The sequence below is a fragment of the Salvelinus sp. IW2-2015 genome, linkage group LG4q.2 (assembly GCF_002910315.2).
Source record: "Salvelinus sp. IW2-2015 linkage group LG4q.2, ASM291031v2, whole genome shotgun sequence".
Taxonomy (NCBI): domain Eukaryota; kingdom Metazoa; phylum Chordata; class Actinopteri; order Salmoniformes; family Salmonidae; genus Salvelinus; species Salvelinus sp. IW2-2015.
In genome coordinates this window covers 26,492,924-26,514,274 of record NC_036843.1, presented here as the reverse complement: position 1 = coordinate 26,514,274, position 21,351 = coordinate 26,492,924, and the positions used below count along the sequence as shown (strand labels likewise).

The following is a 21,351-nucleotide window of genomic DNA, read 5'->3' as shown; positions in this document are numbered from 1 at the left end:
AAGCACACAGCCAAGACAACACAGGAGTGGGTTTAAGACAAGTCCCTGAATGTCCTTGAGTGGCCCAGCCAGAGCCTGGACTTAAACCCGATCGAACATCTCTGGAGAGACTTGAAAATAGCTGTGCAGCGACGCTCCTCATCCAACCTGACAGAGCTTGAGGATCTGCAGAGAAGAATGGGAGAACCTACCCAAATACAGGTGCGCCAAGCTTATAGCGTCATACCCAAGAAGACTCGGGGCTGTAATCACTGCCAAAGGTGCTTCAACAATGTTCTGAGTAAAGGGTCTGAATACTTATGTAAATGTTATAGCAGTTTATTTTTATTTTTAATACATTTGCTAACATTTCTAATAACCTGTTTTTGCTTTGTCATTCATCCATTTTAGAATAAGCCTGTAACGTAACAAAATGTGTAAAAAGTCAAGTGGTCTGACTACTTTCCGAATGCACTCCTTACCTGGCTCCGATGAGGTCCAGCAGGTGTTGCCAGCGCTCGCCCACCTTGCTGAGTTTGTGTTCTATCTCAGAGGCCTTGGTCTCGTGGCTGGCCCTGGCCAGGCGCTCACCCATCTTGTGCAGCTGCAGCTTGTTCTCCTTAGCCACCTCTATCTCCTCCTGGTAGTCCTGGGAGAGGGAGTAAAAACTGTCATCAGATCATGTAAAAGGGAGAATAGTGTAACAGTTTGGACTGAAACACTATTCAAAAGAGGAATCAACTTCTACAAGCATTTCTCATAGAAGCAATTCAGAGTAGAGAAGACCAATTCAATGGGACATTTGTCTAATTAATCAAACACAAACAAAAAGACAAGGTCTGGTATCGGTTGGTGTTTACCTTGCGTAGCTTCTCGATCATCTCCTCGATGCTGATGTCTCCATTCTGGGACACCTTGCTCTCCATGTTGGTAAGCCAGTCACACAGCTCCTTGTTCCTCTCGTTAAACACGGCCCACTCATTCAGCTTCTCACTCACCTGATTCTGCCGAAGGGATAGCTATGGCGAGAGAGAGAGAGAGAGAGAGAGACAGCAAGACACAGATACACAGGTGTTGTAAATACATATACTCATTTGAAATGAATTCCCCATGGTAAGGATAATAGCTAGTTGCACAGAGAAAGAAATGAACATTTTCATATAAAAAAAGAAACATACACAACTAGCAGTACTAGGCAACATGCATAGATTTAGCAGAACATGAACGAAGAGGTAGCAGTGATGTAGCGGTGTTACCTAATGTAATGCATCTAAAGCTAGCACTGTGTGACTTCCTGTCACTATCTGGTATGTGGCCTATATTCACATACACCACCGGATGTAGTTTGAAGGGGAAACATCCTGTACTGTTTTGCATGAAAGTTCTCTCTATCTCAAGTCTAGTTATACCAAACATTACGCTTCCAGCTTTATGAAATCACCAGAGATATGTTTCACAAAGGCGATAAAGAAGACTGCAGAACCACTATTCAATCATATTGACCATAGTCTGCTGCAGATCTTCCTGCACGAGTCAGCAATCAGTGCAAGCCTGCAACCCTGTTCCCATAACTATGCGTACGTAGTGCAGCCATGGCCTATTGTGGAGCTTCAGCACCACCATTTGGCACCACATGTCATTACAACTTAAAATGACAGCTCTAGTCTCTCTCGCTAGACTGATGACACACCCATTGCGTCAGAAACACGGAGGCCGTGGGAAGAGACTGCTTCTCCTCACAGCAGTATATTCAACAGCCATACAGTACCTGGTGACAGATCTCCTCCCACTGGCGGTGCAGCAGCTCTATACGTTCCTGTAGAACAGACAGGTCCTCAGCACTGATGTAGCTAGACAGGGACTCCCTCAGCACCGTCAGGTGGGCTAGGTCTTCTGTCCAGCCGTCAAACGTGTTCTCCAAGTCCTGGTCATAGGAGAGAGAACGTTATCATCTGCTTTAAGCAACCAAGGCTATGTTTAGCTGAATATTTTTTAAAGACATCACGGGTCAATTTGAAATGGCACCGTATGCCATACATGGTGCACTCCATTTGTGTACCATTTAGGACACAGTTCATGATAGGCCTAAGCCCACCTACAGATAATGTCTCTGGACATTATGTGAGCCTGCCTGTATTCAGTATTAAACATAGTATAATAATTGTAGGGTCGTTCCACCAAAAGAGTGCCTTTGATATTTTAAGTAGACATTTTGCACCAATATTGCATTTTAAAAGCCTGTTGTAATAAACAAAGTGCCCTTTAATATAGACCACTTGGAGACTTAAAATAAAATCAGATTTTTTATATGAATAAAGACTTGCTAATTCAGCATTTTGACATTTGGTATTTGGTATTTTATTTGGATCCCCATTAGCTGTTGCAAAGGCAGCAACTACTCTTCCTGGGGTCCACACAAAACATGAAACATAATACAGAATGACATAATACAGAATATCAATAGACAAGAACAGCTCAAGGACAGACCTACATACATTTATAAAAAGGCACATGTAGCCTACATATCAATGCATAGACACAAACTATCTAGGTCAAATAGGCGATAGGTGTTGTGCCACGAGGTGTTGCTTTATCTGTTTTTTAAAACCAGGTTTGCTGTTTATTTGAGCAATATGAGATGGAAGGAAGTTCCATGCAATAAGGGCTCTTTATAATACTGTAAAGTGGCTTGAGAAAGTATTCACCCCCTTGGCATTTTTCCTATTTTGTTGCCTTACAACCTGGAATTAAAATAAATTTTTGCGGGGTTTGTATCACTTGATTTACACAACATGCCTACCACTTTGAAGATGCAAAATCGTTTTTATTGTGAAACAAACAAGAAATAAGACAAAAAAACTGAAAACTTGAGCGTGCATAACTATTCACCCCCTCAAAGTCAATATTTTGTAGATCCACCTTTAGCAGCAATTACAGCTGCAAGTCTCTTGGGGTATGTCTCTATAAGCTTGGCACATCTAGCCACTGGGATTTTCTTTAAGGCAAAACAGCTCCAGCTCCTTCAAGTTGGATAGGTTCCGCTGGTGTACAGCAATCTTTAAGTCATACTACAGATTCTCAATTGGATTGAGGTCTGGGCTTTGACTAGGCTATTCGAAGACATTTAAACGTTTCCCCTTAAACCACTAGAGTGTTGCTTTAGCAGTATTATGGTAATTGTCCTGCTGAAAGGTGAACCTCCGTCCCTGACTCAAATCTCTGGAAGACTGAAACAGGTTTCCCTCAAGAATTTCCCTGTATTTAGCGCCATTCATCACTCCTTCAACTCTGACCAGTTTTCCAGTCCCTGCAGATGAAAAACATCCCCACAGCATGATGCTGCCACCACCATGCTTCACTGTGGGGATGCTGTTCTCGGGGTGATGAGAGGTGTTGGGTTTGCTCTAGACATAGCATTTTCCTTGATGGCCAAAAAGCTCAATTTTAGTCTCATCTGACCAGAGAACCTTCTTCCATATGTTTGGGGAGTCTCCCATATGCCTTTTAGCGAACACCAAACGTGTTTGCTTATTTTTTTCTTTAAGCAATTGTTTTTTTTCTGGCCACTCTTCCGTAAAGCCCAGCTCTGTGGAGTGTACGGCTTAAAGTGGTCCTATGGACCGACACTGCAGTCTACGCTGTGAAGCTTTGCAGCTCCATCAGGGTTATCTTTGGTCTCTTTGTTTCCTCTCTGATTAATGTTCTCATTGCCTGGTCCGTGACTTTTGGTGGGCGGCCCTCTCTTGGCAGGTTTGTTATGATACCATATTCTTTCAAATTTTTTATAATGGATTCAATGGTGCTCCGTGGGATGTTCAAAGTTTCAGATATTTTTTATAACCCAACCCTGATCTGTACTTCTCCACAACTTTGTCCCTGACATGTTTGGAGAGCTCCTTGGTCGTCATGGTGCCGCTTGCTTGGTGGTGCCCCTTGCTTAGTGGTGCTTAGTGGTGTTGCAGACTCTGGGGCCTTTCAGAACTGAGATCATGTGACAGATCATGTGACAGATCATGTGACACTTAGATTGCACACAGGTGGACTTAATTGAACTAATAATGTGACTTCTGAAGGTAATTGGTTGCACCATATCTTATTTAGGGGCTTCATAGCAAAGGGGGTGAATACATATGCACACACCACTTTCCAGGTTTTCATTTTTTATTATTTTTTTAAACAAGTTATTTTTTTCATTTCACTTCAACAATTTGGACTATTTTGAGTATGTCCATTATATGAAATCCAAATGAAAATCAATTTAAATTACAGGTTGTAATGCAACAAAATAGGAAAAACACCAAGGGGATGAATACTTTTGCAAGGCACTGTACGTTTTCTTGAATTTGTTCTGGATTTGGGGACTATGAAAAGACCCCTGGTGGCATGCCTGGTGGGATAAGTGTGTGTGTCAGAGCTGTGTGTAAGTTGACTATGCAAACAATTTTGGATTTTCAACACATTAATGTTTCTTATAAAAAGAAGAAGTGATGCAGTCAGTCTCTCCTCAACTCTTAGCCAAGAGAGACTGGGCATGCATAGTATTTATATCAGCCCTCTGATTACAATTAAGAGCAAACCGTGCCACTCTGTTCTGCGCCAGCTGCAGCTTAACATGTCCCTCCATGCACCCTCTGTGACATTTATGAAGATTTTAACCCACTTAATCCCAAAATGTCTCCATCATTGTAAAGCCCTAGTTATTTTGTTGCTTTGACAAAGTCATTTATGAAGATTATTATTTAGTTTGTGTGATAAGTGATTAACTTACGTCAGTCCCTCATTTTAAGGTCAACCCTGTTACATAAACTGAACTCTCATTTTAATATGGTGAAACTATTCCTTTATAAATATTTATCAAAAAGAATGAACATCTTATAGTGAACATCTTATAGTCAAATCATAGTGTAAAAGCAGGTGAGCTGGTTCTACTCTTTTTGGCAATTTTGGGGTGTTTTGTGGTGGAAATCTGAGCCAGTTCGAGCCAGTTCGAGCATTACACCCATCAACCCTGTTACCAGTGGCGACCCGTCATTCAGGGCATGAGCCCCACATTTTTTGTGGGTTACCTATTTTGCATATTATTTTGGCATTAATAAGTGTCACATATCAGTTTGCAAACAAAGTAAAAAATAAAAAAAACACAAAATCATTGAGTTAATAAAGCCTCCATACAAACATGGTCTACTTTTACCTTTCTTGAACAAGGCAGCTCCAAATGCAGGTGTTTCAGCCTAGCTCAGTGCTTTCTGTGGTGGTGGGGTAGCCAGCGGAAAATACGGAGCGTAGGGGTTTGTAATGTTCTCTAGTTGCGCCGTGATTGTCTCCGTGTCCTATCACTCATGGGGACACTACGTCACTGCCAAATCTAAAAGTAGAGCTCGAAAATTCAAGCACTTCCAAACCACTCATTGGTTGTCGACTTGATTCATGATGATGACTGCTAGCTAAGATTTTGAAAGTGTGATGTTGACATGATCAGTCCAATCAAAGCAACTGTAGATATAACGTGACTTGACGTAATTTTATCTGTGGCCAATGACCTTGAGCCTTTTTGGATGGGCACTTCTAATGTAACTATGCTGCCATCATCAAATATTGTAAGAGTTTTCATTGTCTGCTTATATGCCCCCTTTATTTATCCTACGGTTCTGACTTGGTGTACTGGGAGAACACTGTAAGAACGGCCCATGTTCTGAATTCTGTCTCTGTACACTTGTACAAGTGCTGAACAAATAGTTATATTGACTACGTCCATCCTAGCTTGCTCATTAATGTCTTGATCGAAATAACGGATTGCCTCTTATCTACTTGTTGTCCCCTTATGCCATAGTTTGTACATCTCAATTGTCAGTAGAAACCATATCAGCCATATCAGTTTTTTTAAAAGGCAGTAAATGAGGCTGAATGAACTGTTTCGCTGCCAGACAAGGCTCCGCTGATAGCCAGGTGTAGCAGTGGTAAGGTGTTGGGACTGCTGTTGGGACTCTGCTATTGGGACAGCTTCATGTAGGCCCTAACATTTTGTGGGCACCGTTTGTCACCGTTATAGTGCAATTAATATATTATTTAGTGTTGTGGCTTTGCCGCCATGCATCCCCCCAATTTTGGGGGGTTTGCCCCATCAAGATTTACATGCTAAAATCGCCACTGCCTGTTACCCATAGATAGACAGGATAGAAATATTTTTAACAATAAAAATGTTTTTGTGAAGATTGCATTCCATTGCCATTTCCTGTTGCACAACAACAAGCTTCCATTCCTCCTGTCAAAAGGGGATTTTATGCTTGTCAATCGTCAACCCCGTTACTTTATTTGGCACTTACTAGAGTAATTTTTTTATGAAGTTGAACATATGCTCTTCATGACAGAATGTAAAAATATTTAAACAAATTAGGACGAAGTTATACTTCTCAAAAGACACCGAATTGGTGGAACAACCCAGTAATACAATCCATTTCCTGATTACTTGGATCATGAACCGCAATGCCATGTAATGACCTGGCTATTATGTTCATCACATCCTTAGTGAGTCAGTACTGCAGACCAGCTCCTGGCATTGGTGTGGGGAATGTTGGAGAAATGTTGTAATTAGATCAGACCCATAAAGGTGCCAAGTAAGTTTGTCTATGTTCCTTCTGCTACCGCACGGCAAGCGGTACCGGAGCGCCAAGTCTAGGTCCAAGAGGCTTCTAAACTGCTTCTACCCCCCTGAACATCTAATCTAGTCTGGTTACCCAGACTATTTGCCCCCCCCCCCCCTCTCCACCTCTTTACACCACTGCTATTGTCTGTTGTCATCTATGCATAGTCACTTTAATAACTCTACCTACATGTACATACTACCTCAACTAACCGGTGCCCCCGCACATCGACTCTGTATCGGTACCCCCCTGTATATAGTCTCGCTATTGTTATTTTACTGCTGCTCTTTAATGACTTGTTACTTTTATCTCTTATTCTTTCCGTGTTTTTTTGAAACTGCATTGTTGGTTAGGGGCTCGTAAGTAAGCATTTCACTGTAAGGTCTACACCTGTTGTGTTTGGCGCATGTGACCAATAAAATGTTATTTGATTATAATTACATCAGTTAAATATACCTCCAAAACAAGGTGTTCTAAAGCCTCTAAAGTCATTATTGTCAAGAATAAAACCCACTGTTCAATGAGAGTTTATCTGAACATAACTGTCCAGAGAAATGTGAGGACCAGACATGGTCCAAAGGTCCAATACCCAAGACGAACATTCAAAATATGCGTGAAGGAAACATCTGTGAAATCATATCACCCACACGGGATTGAAAAAGTTGTCTGTTTATTGTACTGTGCTGGTTCACATACCCCTTACTTTTAAAGATACTGTACTTCTCTAACTATCACACAAGATTCTCAAACCTATAAAATCAAAAGCACACTGGTGATACATGGTTTTAGTACACCTCTCCAAGAGCACCGAACTCAGGCTTACCTTGCAGCGCATCTGTTCAGCCTGCAGGTCCTCGTGGTGATCAAGGAGGGGCTGAGAGAGCTGCCGTTTAAACGCCCTCAGCTTCTCCAGAGAACCCTCTATGCCTCTCTCACATCTCTCCCAGTCCTGTGGACAACACGCATATCCACACAGTGTCTCAGTACTTAAACATCTTCTGTTAACATCGTAGCATTAAATATGTCCTCAATCAATGAATCATTCAGGACAATAAGAATGCCTATAATTGCAGTTGAAGTGAATAATCTACATGCAGTTAAAAGGTAAACCTCCAAAAAAGGTCAAGTTAAAGTTACTGTGTGTTTAATGTTACAGTTTGGTGCAGTGTACCTTTATCAGGTTGGCCAGCTCTCTCCTCTGTTCCTCCAGGCAGATGTTGGCGTGTCTCCAGCGGCCTTGGATGCCTGTGAGCTCTCCCTGCAGAGATACCTCCACCCTGCTGTCTGCAGACAGGAGAAGCTGCTTCCCAGCCTCCACCGTCAGGATGTAGCTGCCCTGCTGCCGCTGTAGGACCTTCTCTTTCAGCTGGAGGAACACAGAAACACAGGACAGTTAGAACGTAACCCTGACCCTAACCCTCCACTTGTAGGATGTAGCCACCACAGAACCTTGCTGCCACTACAGAACCTTGATGCCTGACCCTTACCTTAACTCTAACCCTTACCAGTGGCTCTATGGTGACAGCAAACAATAAAGGTGATAGATGTCAGCCCTGCCTTGTTCTTTGGCAAAGTTGAAAGGGTGAGGACAGGCTTTTGGGAATAAGTACAATACTGTTATCCATGAAATACGTCTCCAACTCCAGAGCCATATTTTTGCAGGGTGAAAAAAGCTAGTCCCATTCAGCACAGTCATATTGGTGAGAGTGAGTTGTGGTATGAATAGTCACACGTTTTAATATTACCAAGAAGTAGGTAGCTAGGGTCATGAGGTCATTAGAGTGAGTTGAACCTACAGTACCTGAACTGCGTCCAGCATGGATCTGGCCTGCTGCAGGGGTACGGGCATCCCAACCTGTAGGGCCTCGGCCGGGTGAGAAACCTCCACCAGCCATTTCCTCAGCTTCTCTGCCATCTCCCTGTAGCGCTGCCACTGGCGGACTAGGCTGTCGATGATACCGCGCCTCTGTTGGGTGCGACGCACCACACCCTGCCACTGGTTACTCAGCAGTGCCAACTTCAGGTTGAATTCATCCCTGCATGAGACAGGATATTTACAGTAAGGTAAGGAAAGATTATATGGATATACCGTAGAGAAGTCATACAAATCTGACAAAAATGGCTATGTTTCTACCAAGGCACTCATCTATAGCTTTGTGAATGATAAGAGACAGGTGTACATCAAGATAAGTCAAGTTTATTTCAAGTGCATCTTATGGGTATCATGATACAGTTGAAGTCAGAAGTTTACACAGGTTGGAGGTTGGAGTCATTGTTTTTCAACCACTCCACAAATTTCTTGTTAACAAACTATAGATTTGGCAAGACGGTTAGGACATCTACTTTGTGCATGACACAAGTCATTTTTCCAACTATTTCACTTGAAATTCACTGTATCACAATTCCACTGGTTCAGAAGTTTACATACACTAAGTTGACTGTGCCTTTAAACAGCTTGGAAAATTCCAGAAAATGATGTCATGGCTTTAGAAGTTTCTGATAGGCTAATTTACATCATTTGGGTCAATTGGAGGTGTACCTGTGGATGTATTTCAAGGCCTACCTTCAAACTCAGTGCCTCTGCTTGACATCATGAGAAAATCAAAAGAAATCAGCCAAGACCTCAGAAAAAAAATTGTAGACCTCCACAAGTCTGTTTCATCCTTGGGAGCAATTTCCAAATGCCTGAAGGTACCACGTTCATCTGTACAAACAATAGTACGCAAGTATAAACACCATGAGACCACGCAGCCGTCATACCGCTCAGGAAGGACAGGCGTTCTGTCTCCTAGAGATGAATGTACTTTGGTGTGAAAAGTTTAAATCAATCCCAGAACAGCAAAGGACCTTGTGAAGATCTATATCCACAGTAAAACGAGTCCTATATTGACATAACCTGAAAGGCCGCTCAGCAAGGAAGAAGCCACTCCTCCAAAACCGCCATAAAAAAGCCAGACTACGGTTTGCAACTCCACATGGGGACAAAGATCATACTTTTTGGAGAAATGTCCTCTGGTCTGATGAAACAAAAATAGAACTGTTTGGCCATAATGACCATCCTTATATTTGGAGGAAAAAGGGGGAGGCTTGCAAGCCGAAGAACACCATCCCAACCGTGAAGCATGGGGGTCGCAGCATCATGTTGTAGGGGTGTCTTTTCTGCAGGAGGGACTGGTGCACTTCACAAAATAGATGGCATCATGAGGATGGAAAATGATGTGGATATATTGAAGCAACATCAGTCATGAAGTTAAAGCTTGGTCGCAAATGGGTCTTCCAAATGTACAATGACCCCAAGCATACTTCCAAAGTTGTGGCAAAATGGCTTAAGGACAACAAAGTCAAGGTATTGGAGTGGCCATCACAAAGCCCTGACCTCAATCCCATAAAAAATGTGTGGGCAGAACTGAAAAAGCGTGTGCGAGCAAGGAGGCCTACAAACCTGCCTCAGTTACACCAGCTCTGTCAGGAGGAATGGGCCAAAATTCACCCAACGCATTGTGGGCAGCTTGTGGAATGCTACCCCAAACGTTTGACCCAAAATAAACCATTTAAAGGCAATGCTACCAAATAATAATTAAGTGTATGTAAACTTCTGACCCACTGGGAATGTGATGAAAGAAATAAAAGCTGGAATAAATCATTCTCTCTACTATTATTCTACTACTTAAAATAAAGTGGTGATCCTAACTCACCTAAGACAGGGAATTTTTACTAGGATTAAATGACAGGAATTCTGAATAAATAAATGTATTTGGCTAAGGTGTATGTAAACTTCCGACTTCAACTGTATGTGTATCAACACACTTTACATACTGAGGCAGTGTACTGTACCTTTCATCCACCTGTCCCTGCTCCAGCATCCTCTGGCCATCACTGATTATGGAGTGAAGGATCTGCTGACGACTGAACATCTCAGCTTGGAATAGCTGCAGAGAAAACACATTCAGATCTGGTTAACTGCATCTTAGATAGCGACATTGCAGTAATTATTGCACCATAGCAGTCCTGATGACTCTATGGAATCCAGACGTCCCAAATCCCAGCATGCAAAGCTGGATGAAATTATGTCATCACAACCAGAACTGTTTCAGAACAAGTTGTAATCTGGATTGAAGTCACTATAACAGGTTTTTCCGGCTGGGTTCTATTCCAGCAGGACTCCTCCAGTACCTCGTGTGCTCTCTGTTGCTCCATCAGACTCTGGTAGTTCCCAGAGATCCCCACGGCTAGCTTCTCCTCCGTCTGTACCAGGAACTCCATCCACGTCTCACACTTCTCCAGGAACGTCTGGTGCTGCAACAGGAACGACTGCAGTTTACTGAGGAGAGACCAAGAACCAATAATATCAGACCCAAAAACCTTCAGTCAATTAAATAATTATGGGCCCGATATAGAGTTAAGATAAGTGGCCCCAACTCAAGACTTTCTCTTAATTCATTTATTGACGTAGATGGGAGACTTGTGCGGAAATTCTAGTTAAGCACACAGATCTCAAGTCAGAATAAGTGCCCAATGTCATTTAATATTTCACGAATTGACCTTAAATCTCTTTGAAAAAACGTCAGTCTTTGAAGTTATTTCATGAACTTCAGTTTTCAACCTTACCTGAATCTCTCGGTGGTTTGGGCATTGGCTGAGGACCAGCTCCGGTTAAGGTTCTGCATGCGTTTGATCTCGGTGTCGTTAAGAGGAAGCCGATAGCCCAGCTCATTCAGACGTTCCAGGTCAGGGGCCATGCTACTGAATCTCAGAATCTTTCTCTGCAGGGAGAACAAGAGCATAACTAGTAGTGAGTCTCAGTGACATTAACTCACCCCAGGACAATGGCTTTTTCTAATTGTCTAATATACTGTTTGTAGTCTTCTGTAGCTCAGTTGGAGCATGGCGCGTGTAACGCCACAGTAGTGGGTTCGAATCCCGGGACCACCCATACCTAAAATGAATGCATGCATGACTGTAAGTCGCTTTCGATAGAAGTGTCTGCTAAAAGGCATTTATTGTCTAAGAATTGTTTCCTTTCCTTTATCGATATAATCTAAAATAATGGACCATGTAAAAGACTAGCCTAATGAGCTTCCACCATATTGTTTTCACCTGTCAAGTCTTCTCCAATGAGTGTACACGAGGAGAAGAAAGGAGCAAAGGATTGAGTTTTTGACCTTTTTTTATAGTTGAATCACAGTCATATAGCTAGATCACGGTGCTGACTTACCTTGAGTTCCTCCATGCGGTCCTGGATGATGGACAGGTCAGAAGAACCGTTGGGATCTTGGACCTTCAGAGCCTCCTCGGCCTCCACCATCCAGCGCCCCAACGAATCCAGCTGCTCACTGAAGGTCTCATAGTCCTGGACTCCCATCTGGAGGAGGGATTGGAGGACAAGAGATGTATTTATTTATACATGCAAAATGTATCCAGGTGAGTCACATTGAAATGTAAATACTTTTTTTCAAGGCCAAGAGGAATGAACCAATGGCTAATGAAGCAACTGAAAATGACATTCTTCGGAAGATCTCAGAAGCATGAGGTTGCACTAACTTCTCAACGTGGTAAAAGCTTGTCTTGTTGGGTAAATCTGGTCCCATATTCCCCTGTACCTGTAGTGTAATGAGCTGCCTGCTGAGGGCCTGCTCCACGGTGGCCAGGCGCTGGGTTAGAGAGAGGTGGTCTGACTGGACGGCGGATGCTGCAGAGGTGTCCACCTGTTGCTTCAGCTGATCTCCCAGCTCCTGGAGAACCTGTAGAGATGCCTGCACTGGAACCTGAGCCCGCAGCAACTCCTGGAGAGACACCACCATACACCAACACACATGAGTGTAACAGAACACAAATCATCTATTATCACAAAGCAATATGACCAAAGGATCAAGGATCATTGTTGACTGAAAGCTTAGGACATTAAACCGGGAAACTTGCATCTGATTAAAGTGTGCCACTTCTTTCCATAATAGACCATATAGGTGTTATGATTTTTATGAATAATGACTAAATGATGTATACATTTAACGTAGAACTATAACTAACAGAATTCTACCCTGTCACTGTATGACTGAATTAAATTTATTAGAATTCATAAATCTAAATCTGATGTGTGTAGTTTTAGTCAGAATTAGAACAAGGACTTTTTGTTCCTTTTTAGTATGTAAGCAGGGTGCAAGTGTGAAACAAATGATAAGAGGAGCTATCGACAGACAAGATGTACTACTGTGRTCCTTTCAGGACATRCTGTRCCCACCCAGGGAGGGGAGAGACCMTGGGCTTGTAGTAGATTGTATAACAGGTGGCAGACAATGTATGAGAAGGAGAAGACTTGTGAACTATATTGTCATTGTCTTAGAGGAGGAGGGACAGTTATGATGAAATGAGAGGTATATAAACCAATGTACATGTAAGGATGGGCAGAGCTCTCGTAAATAAACCTGCTGACTATTGTAGACTGGCCTCTGTCTGTTTCATTTCAATAAGAACCTTACAAATTCTTAGTAACAGACAGAGTAGTTTAATTGAAGTTCAGTTTATGAACATTGAGAACCAAATTCTCTTGACAATAGGCAAAAAGGCCTTGATGGGAGATGACAGTTTATGAATACTGAGTCCTATGTGTATGTAAAAGGATCAATCCAACACTGTCCCTGTTCCAACTCACACTGCAGTCTTGAATCCAGGTGGACACCTCCTCGTCTGCGATGTCCTTGCTGCAGGCGGTCTCCAATAGCTGGCCAGCCTGCTCCTCTTGCAGCTGGACGCTGGAGCAGCTCTGTTCATACAGCTCTTTGTAGTGCTGCCACAGCTGTAACAGGGCTTTACTGCTCCTCAGACGCTCAGAGATCTCCTCCAGCAGACTGCTCCACCTGGACACAACATACATAGATGATGAACATCTTGGATCAATGGATCCTGGATCAATAACATAATATTGTTGTTGGATCAACTGATCAACACCCGTGGTTCTCACCCATTCATGGAAGATAAGCCCCCGTTTTGGTCTTAAAGTGATCCAAATACACAAACAAACCTAGCGTTGACGTCCTTCAGGGTATTGTTGAGGCTGTCGGACACTGACGGGTGGCACTCCTTCAGCAGCTGGTGTGTCACAGAGCCAAACTTCCTCAGACTGCTCTCCTGCTTCTCCAGGTCCCTCTGTAGGTTCTACACAAAACAAGTCACAAACACATTAGGCCAAATTCTTCCCAAAGTGTGCACTTCTCCACTACCCCTCAAATACGTAGAAGTATTGGATATCATGTCTACCATATTTCTTAAACCAATCCAATGTGTTTAAATCCTTGAGGGGGATGGAACTAGTGCACACTTTAGGAATAAGGGAGAGAATTGCAATTGGGCTACTGTGTAGGTTTAACCAGTCATTAAAGAAAACAGGTTGGGGGAAAAAACACATTTCTAAAAGCCTGAGATGCATGTTCGTCCTAGAATTACCTGTAGACTCTCCACCTGTAGCTGTACAGCCTCCAGGGAGCCGGTGAGGAGGCGGAAGCGAGACACAGAGTACCTCCCCTCCATCAGGTAGCCGTTCATCTCCTCTGAAGACAGCTTGTACAGACTCCACTGGTCCAGCACTGACACAAGGCTGATCTTCAACTGCCCAATCTGGGGCGGAGCAGAGATGGAGAAGAACAATGAGGTCTGCACTTAAAAAGTAATTCAAGGAGCTTACTTGATTTTGCAGTTGTGTTTAGTACTTTTCTGCAACGAGGGATCGTCATAGTGGCTTAGCGAGTGTGAGGTAGTTAAAATGGGGCAGTTGTGTTTAGTACTTTTCTGCAACGGGGGATCGCCATAGTGGCTTAGTGAGTGTGAGGTAGTTAAAATGGGGCAGTTCTGTTTAGTACTTTTCTGCAACGGGGGATCGTCATAGTGGCTTAGTGAGTGTGAGGTAGTTAAAATGGGGCAGTTGCAGAGTATGCAGTAATAGGTGACTATGGGGTACTTATAGTGGGCTAGATCTATTATCACTCTCATATACTCTTATCTAACGCAGAGACAAAGCACACATTATTTACACTCTATAGAGAATTAATAGAGGATGAGGGAGAGATATATAGAGTGAAATTGACAGAAGATAAGATAGCTCTGCCTACAAGGTGATCTAGGTTAGCCCAGGTGTGATTGACAGCTTGGAGTGTCTCCATGACGACAGCACAGGCCTCGTCTGTTTTGTTCTGGATGAGGGCACAGGCCTGCTCCTCCACGCGCTCCACCTCGCCCTCCTTCTCCTTCACCACCTCCTCCATCTCCTGCAGGAGCAGTGGAAAGAGAGAGCAGTCAGAGGTTTAAGATCAACATCAAGATCAATAACCTGATTAAGATTCTTCATTGAATAAAAACCAAAACAATTGAAACCCAAAGGCCTACCGAGTATAATATACACAGTGTAAAAAAAAGATGTGATTTATCTAATAAATCAATACAAAGTGTAGACAGCGAGTATTACCTGGCAGTCTTTGAGGGCGTTCTGTATGGAGGTTAGGTCCTCTATCCTGTGTTTCCTCTTCAGCCTCTCCTCCTGAGCGAGCAGCCAGGTCTTCAGGCCCTGTATGTTGTTCTCATAGTCTAACCAGTCCTCCAGCAGAGTCTCCAGGAACTGGACCTAACCACACAACACAGCAGGGCACATACTGTTAGAATTCGTTGTACTGAGACAATGAAATAATCCCTCTGATCAAAACTAGTCTCTACACTCTTAGAAAAAAGGGTTCCAAAAGGATTCTTCGGCTGTCCCCATAGGAGAACCCTTTTTGGTTCCAGGTAGAACCCTGAAAGTTGAGGTTGAAAGTGGTTTGTTTTCTCTCTCTCACCCTCTCCGCGATGAGTCCCTGTAGTAGCTGCCAGCGTCGGTTCATGACTCCAAGCCTCTCCGCAAAGTCTGTCTTGTCGCTGCGCTTGCTTTCCAGATCCTGACCACTGATCTGGGGCACAGACTGGTTCACAAAGTCCACCGTCAGCTGCTTACAGATCACATCTATTCTGAAGCCCTGGGGAAGTAGAAAGAAGGAGAGAGAGAGAAAGAGAGAGATAAGGCAAAAAAGAAGGACAAAAAGAAGATGACTTTATTGTCTAACAGACATTTGTATTCTGCGTTATCTTTTAGAGTGAGAGAGTCATTCGTTATTTACGATGGGTTGTGAGAATGTACAGAAGGTCCTCCATTAAGACAAAAAATACTTGAAATATATATGGAATATTTTAGTCTTAGTAACCAGGTTTCCATCCAACCTTTGTATGCGAGTAAAGTGCATGTCAGAAAAAAAATGTAATGATGGAAACAGAAAATGTTTCTGTAAACTTTCCAAATGTCGACAAAACAAAATACCCTAGACAAGGTGGGATCTTTTTGTGTCGGTAAAGTGAATTATGCGAGAAATGTCGGTGGAACCGCTTTTATGAGCAAATATTGATATAATAATCGTATCGAAATAAACTTGGAGTCACGCGATGACGTGTGGTCCTCCCACTACGACTCGGGAAAGCGTGCCGTTTATTAGGCTACAGATTAAATAAGTTACGAAGAACTTCACAGGGTGGTGAAAGTGCAAGGTTGATGCTTGATGCTCCTTTCCAATACATATTGAGTGTCTTAATCTGGTGACATGATGATCGACGCTTAGCTGCCGTTTGACAAGTAAAAAATCTTGCTCTTTTGGCCATAATAATCTCCTCATGTTGGCCAATGGTTCCTAAACTGTGGATCGTTTCTTTTATTAATTTTTTTGGCTTTCAACTAACTTTTGAAAGTTGTAATAGTAGCACAAGGTGAAATTTCGAAAATTGGGTAGTGCATCATCAGTATTCCTCTTGTCATGTCTGTCATTGCATACCTTAGAACTTGTTAGAAATGTCCAGATCAACTAACCCACGTCAGCTAACCTTTTAAGCTGCATGTAGGATTTTTAGCCCATAGATTTTGTAGTAATGTTCGAGTCACTCAAACGTCACATGACTAAGACATTAGACATGTCAAAATGTTGTGGCAGACGGCAGGGAGAGGTGAGGGGAGTGGTTATTGAGGGGAGATATCTGGCAGACCGCGGGCTCCACCCCCGAGCCTTATATGGACTTCCTGCCCCAACGAGGCAAGGCTGTCATTTGTTAAGCCAGGGAGTGCTTGGGGATAAAGGAGGAAGCAGCCTGCACAAAGGGGCAGAGTAGGAGAGAGCCAAGTGCGTTATGAAGAGTGGGAAAAGAGAGAGCAATATCAGTGAGAGTACCCGTTGTGACCTGGACTGACAGACTACCTCCCTTGTGTACTGGACCGGATTGGCTGAGGACCCGAGTGTGAGGATTACCCCTGTAAAACGGAACGGACAACGAGAACGGCTTGTGGACTGTGAGGTGATTAGTGAATTCCCCCTTCTTCCCCAGTGTACCAAAATCCCGAATAAACTCCTCATTTGCATTTATTTGTGCTACTGGTGCATGTTTTGTTATTGAACTTGGTGACGTGGAAACCCCACATGCTTGAGCCTGCTACAATATATAGAATTGCAAGAACATTTGCTTTAAAACTGCAAAATGTTCTATCCGCCAACAAGAGGAATGTGAACAATTTCTGTCATGAACAGTGATTGTGCCCATAGTACATAGACGTGGCATTCACGCAGGGGGGGGCACGGGATGTTCCCCAATGCTGGGAGGGGGGCCTGAGTTAAAACGTTTGGGAACCCCTGATGTAGGTTATACTGGCGACGTAGCCAACAATTGGCTACACGGTTGGCTAGAGCACACGTGCCAATACCAGAGCGGGCATACTCGCTATCTAAAACAGTTTTGTGAGAACCATCAGTAGAGTTGAAAATGCAATGGAAACCCATTTAACTTGTATTGTTATTTCGGTACATGGGAATTTAACCGCAAGGTATTTTTGTGTGCACTGTCATCACGCACAGACTTATCTTCAAGTAAATTTGATGGAAACATCTCTGGTGGGAAAATTAGCATATAGTTTTTTTATATTCGCAGGAAAATCTCTCGCCAATTGGACGGAAACCTATTTAGTGTTTTGTTCCCTACCTTATACTTCTGTAAATAGTCCTGGATGACAGTCGACCCCACTGCTCCCTTCAGGTTCTCCTCGTCCTCCTTGATCACAATCTCCATCAGAGACATCCAGTTGACCAGCTCCGAGATTGCGTGGCGAGAGGCCAGCTTCTCCATTTGAAGCTGAGGAAAAGAAACGGGCCAATATATGAAAGGTATGCAAAAGGGAGAAAAATAGCCTACTAGCCTGGATCCAAACTGAATTGCTCTGTTTTTACTTTTTGATTCCAGCCTGGCATTCCTAAATAAGGGAAAAGGAGAGCTTCTTTGCATACAAAAATAGTAAAAAATAGACATTCCTCTAATAGATAGAACTTCTATACACAACATGGTCGAGAAAAGGTGTTGCTTGATCTAACTACTGTATGAGAGTGAGGCAGAAGAGTAGGAGTCAAACACTAATCCTATTTGCCCTGACCAGATAAGCCTGTTTCCGGCAGTACCTAAACTGCATCCCAAATGGAAGCCTGTTCCCTTGATAGGGTACAAAGTTTGACCAAGGCCCATTGGGCTCTAGTCAAAAGTAGTGCACTATGTAGTGGAATAGGGTGCTGTGCCTTGTCTCTCGTGAGACACAGTTACTGTAAACCACTGTTACTAAATCGAGTAGCTGGACAGTGTTCACGCCAGATTTGGTTTTGGGTTCAGAGGTCAGACAGTACCTGGTGTAGCTTCTCTTGCACCATTGGGATGCGTGTGAGTAGTTGGGTCCACTGTGAGTCCACGCGGGCCAAGTCAGAACGCAGGGCTGCGGTGTCAACCCTCTTCAGCCTCATGAGCTGGTTGCCCTCTGTCATCACAGAGCACTTCAGAGACGAATGAGTCTCCACCTCCTTACAGAACTCCTGTGAACAGAGAACGGTATAACAGTCAGTTTCACATGGAATATAACTAGTATGTGTATACAGCTGGCAGATTTTAAGTTCCGGATAATGGTTCTCTAACCCCTTATGCCTAAACTTAACCCTTACCCCAACCCTAACCCTACCCTTAACCCCCTATAAGGTATCACCCAGTCTTTTGACATGTTGACTCACCAGGAAGGCAGAGAGATGATTCCTGACGGTCTCCATCTCCTGTGGAACTAAGTCTGCCTGTGTGTTCCAGATTTCCAGACGTTCTAGAGCAGACTGCTGCCAGCCATTTAGCTCTGCATACTCCTTCTGGTACCTGGACATCAAATGGAGAGGAACCGGTTGAGTGGGTGCTATTCAAACTCTCCAAAATATCCACTTACATACAGTACAGACCTGGGTTCAAGTCGTGTTTATTTATTTTTTCAAATAATTTGAGTTCTTGTTTGAGACCTGCCTTAAGTGACAGAAGGATGGGGTTGCACTTTTTGGGACTATTTAATTGATCCCACTGCGCCAGGCAAGCTCAATGAAGCGCAGCTAAAGAATTCGAGAAAAAAAATCACATACATGGCACTTTAAATAACATCCCTTGGGGTTCAGCCCTGACCTGGTCCAGTGTTTGAGAATGGCCTCTAGTCTCTGCAGCTCCTTGTTGACCTTGGTAGCGTTGCTTAGCCAGTGTTCCCCCAGCATTGTGAGCTGGTTCTCCAGGCCAGGAGAGCACACGGACAGCAGCAACCTCTTCCCCTCCTCCAGGACCTGGTACAGCTTGTGCTGGTGCTCCGTCAGTCTATCCATCAGACTCTATGTTGAGGAGATTAGGTAGACCAAGATGATGAGAGGGGGGTATACAGGTATGTACAGTGGTGTAGATACCTGTACTTAAATTACTTCAGTAAAAATACTTTAAAGTACTACTTAAGTAGTACTATACTTTACTGTTTATATTTTGACAACTTTTACTTTTACTTCACTACCTCCCTAAAGAAAATAATGTACTTTTTACTCCATACATTTCCCTGACACCCAAAAGTACTCGTTACATTTTGAATGCTTAGCAGGACAGGAAAATTGTCTAATTTACACACTTATCAAGAGAACATCCCTGGTCATCCCTACTGCCTCTGATCTGGCAGACTCACTAAACACAAATGTTTCATTTGTAAATGATGCCTGAGTATTGGAGTGTGCCCCTGGCTATCTGTCAATAAAAATAGAAAATTGTGCCGTCTGGTTTGCTTATTATAAGGAATTTGAAATGGTTTATACTTTTGATACTTAAGTACATTTAAAACCAAATACTTTTAGACAAGTAGTATTTTACTAGGTGACTTTTACTTGAGTCATTTTCTATCAAGGTATCTTTACCTTTACCTATTAAGGAATCTTCAAGTAGAACAATTAAGTACTTTTTCCACCGCTGCATAAATACATATCAAATGTATGCTTGGTAGCATTTTATTTTACTGTACTATTTACCAGGTAGTTACCTGGTATTCATTAGGAACATCATGATAAAGATTATGGCGGTGCTGTGTATGATGCTATTAGAAGGTAGAGTAAGATATGGCAAAAGTAACACACAGTATACATGCGAGTGCCATTGGTTTTCTGTTATGATTGCATACCATTGTACAGAGGGATGATAGTGGCATACTGTACCTGACACAGTGAGCTCCTCTCAGTGAGCTTCTCCTCGGTCTCCTCCATTAGGCCCACTGTGAGGATGCTACCCTCCACTGCCTCCAGCTGTCTACACAGAGCCTGGTAGTCCTGCACCAGACGGCTCCAAGTCTAAAAACACACAGATAACTCGTGAAAAAATAACAATTCAGCTATACTCGGGTTACAGATATAACCTTTTCAGACTATCGTGCCGACCCCAACTGTACTGTGCTGGCTCGGACATTGCCTTTTCACATTGTCCTTTCCAGCATGGTTCCAGCAAGTCTGGTGGATACGTAACCAGGCCAGCCCAGTACAGTACTGCTTGGCGCTAGTGTGAAAAGGGTATTTGACTGATTTAGAAGTATGATAGCAGTTTGTTTTGTGGTCGTCTCTGACCTCCAGTATGTACTCCAGTTCCACTCCTCTCCTGTGGGCCTGTTTGAGGACTCCCTGGGCCTGGGCCAGAGTCTCCTTCAGACTCTGGTTCTCCCTGGGAACCACCAGGCCACTGATCTTCCTGAAGAATGTCTCTGTCAGGATCATATGGGACTCCAGACCCTGGAAGAACTCCTGGAGAAAGAAACCAGAGATGGTATAATGTTGAGATATGCCACTTGAGTGAAACATCCCCCCAGCTATGGTCTTCTGGAAAGCACCCTGTGGGAAGATCCAATATGGTGAACCAGAGACATGTCTTCCCTTGTAACGGACTTTAAATCATCATTGAGCGATATACTCTTGAATTGCCTTTTGACAATATATTTACTATGCATAGAATTCTTTGTACTATCCAAAATTGCTGTAAATCTGTGAGACTTATACGTAAGGTTAAAGTCTACCTTGTGTTTGTCCAGCAGGATCTGTACTTCCTCCACAGAGCTGGCGATGATCCTCTGGTCGGCAGCCATCTTGTCTTGAGCGGTGTCCACCAGGTCAGCCAGATCCTGTAGAGCCCTCTCATACTGACCTTTCAGAGCCATGTTCTGGTTCAGGCCGCTACGCCGTGACCCCACCGTCATCACCAGCTCCTCGTAGGTATCCTGGAGGAAGAGGAGGAGGAGAGAGGACAGAGAAGCAGAAGAAGAATACCTCCAGATATGATACGAGTCACCAATGTTTAAGCAGTGTCTGTGGGTGTCTGTGTGTAA

At 43.3% G+C, this 21,351-nt stretch overlaps 1 protein-coding gene and 1 long non-coding RNA gene across 5 annotated transcripts in view; one reads left to right on the top strand and one right to left on the bottom strand.

The window, feature by feature from the left end:
• Nucleotides 1-21,351, bottom strand: part of LOC111963508 (nesprin-1-like) — a 141,572-nt gene that overhangs the window by 24,375 nt on the left and 95,846 nt on the right. Inside the window, exons 111-134 of one of the 2 annotated variants that reach the window (XM_070443450.1) lie at nucleotides 21,043-21,243; nucleotides 20,600-20,773; nucleotides 20,198-20,329; nucleotides 19,143-19,339; nucleotides 18,716-18,848; nucleotides 18,341-18,523; nucleotides 17,652-17,801; nucleotides 15,440-15,616; nucleotides 15,076-15,231; nucleotides 14,723-14,878; nucleotides 14,061-14,231; nucleotides 13,639-13,772; nucleotides 13,270-13,474; nucleotides 12,221-12,403; nucleotides 11,836-11,982; nucleotides 11,229-11,383; nucleotides 10,794-10,941; nucleotides 10,455-10,549; nucleotides 8,422-8,656; nucleotides 7,792-7,986; nucleotides 7,444-7,569; nucleotides 1,748-1,903; nucleotides 840-998; nucleotides 462-628 (exon numbers count right to left, since the gene is read on the bottom strand). In XM_070443450.1, coding sequence (XP_070299551.1) covers nucleotides 462-628; nucleotides 840-998; nucleotides 1,748-1,903; nucleotides 7,444-7,569; nucleotides 7,792-7,986; nucleotides 8,422-8,656; nucleotides 10,455-10,549; nucleotides 10,794-10,941; nucleotides 11,229-11,383; nucleotides 11,836-11,982; nucleotides 12,221-12,403; nucleotides 13,270-13,474; nucleotides 13,639-13,772; nucleotides 14,061-14,231; nucleotides 14,723-14,878; nucleotides 15,076-15,231; nucleotides 15,440-15,616; nucleotides 17,652-17,801; nucleotides 18,341-18,523; nucleotides 18,716-18,848; nucleotides 19,143-19,339; nucleotides 20,198-20,329; nucleotides 20,600-20,773; nucleotides 21,043-21,243 — 3,935 coding nt within the window. Of the gene's footprint in view, nucleotides 1-461; nucleotides 629-839; nucleotides 999-1,157; nucleotides 1,250-1,747; nucleotides 1,904-7,443; nucleotides 7,570-7,791; nucleotides 7,987-8,421; nucleotides 8,657-10,454; nucleotides 10,550-10,793; nucleotides 10,942-11,228; nucleotides 11,384-11,835; nucleotides 11,983-12,220; nucleotides 12,404-13,269; nucleotides 13,475-13,638; nucleotides 13,773-14,060; nucleotides 14,232-14,722; nucleotides 14,879-15,075; nucleotides 15,232-15,439; nucleotides 15,617-17,651; nucleotides 17,802-18,340; nucleotides 18,524-18,715; nucleotides 18,849-19,142; nucleotides 19,340-20,197; nucleotides 20,330-20,599; nucleotides 20,774-21,042; nucleotides 21,244-21,351 lie in introns of those variants that run through there. The other variant, XM_023986995.1, reaches the window with a different exon arrangement.
• LOC111963535 (uncharacterized) lies at nucleotides 16,687-21,166 on the top strand. Of its 3 annotated transcripts, none has more exons than XR_002877258.2 (3): nucleotides 16,687-16,973; nucleotides 17,706-17,833; nucleotides 21,061-21,166. It is a non-coding gene; the product is annotated as an uncharacterized lncRNA (long non-coding RNA). The 3 variants fall into 3 exon arrangements; XR_011479814.1 differs by having other exon boundaries at nucleotides 17,601-17,833; XR_011479815.1 differs by lacking the exon at nucleotides 21,061-21,166 and adding an exon at nucleotides 18,786-19,128 and having other exon boundaries at nucleotides 17,601-17,833.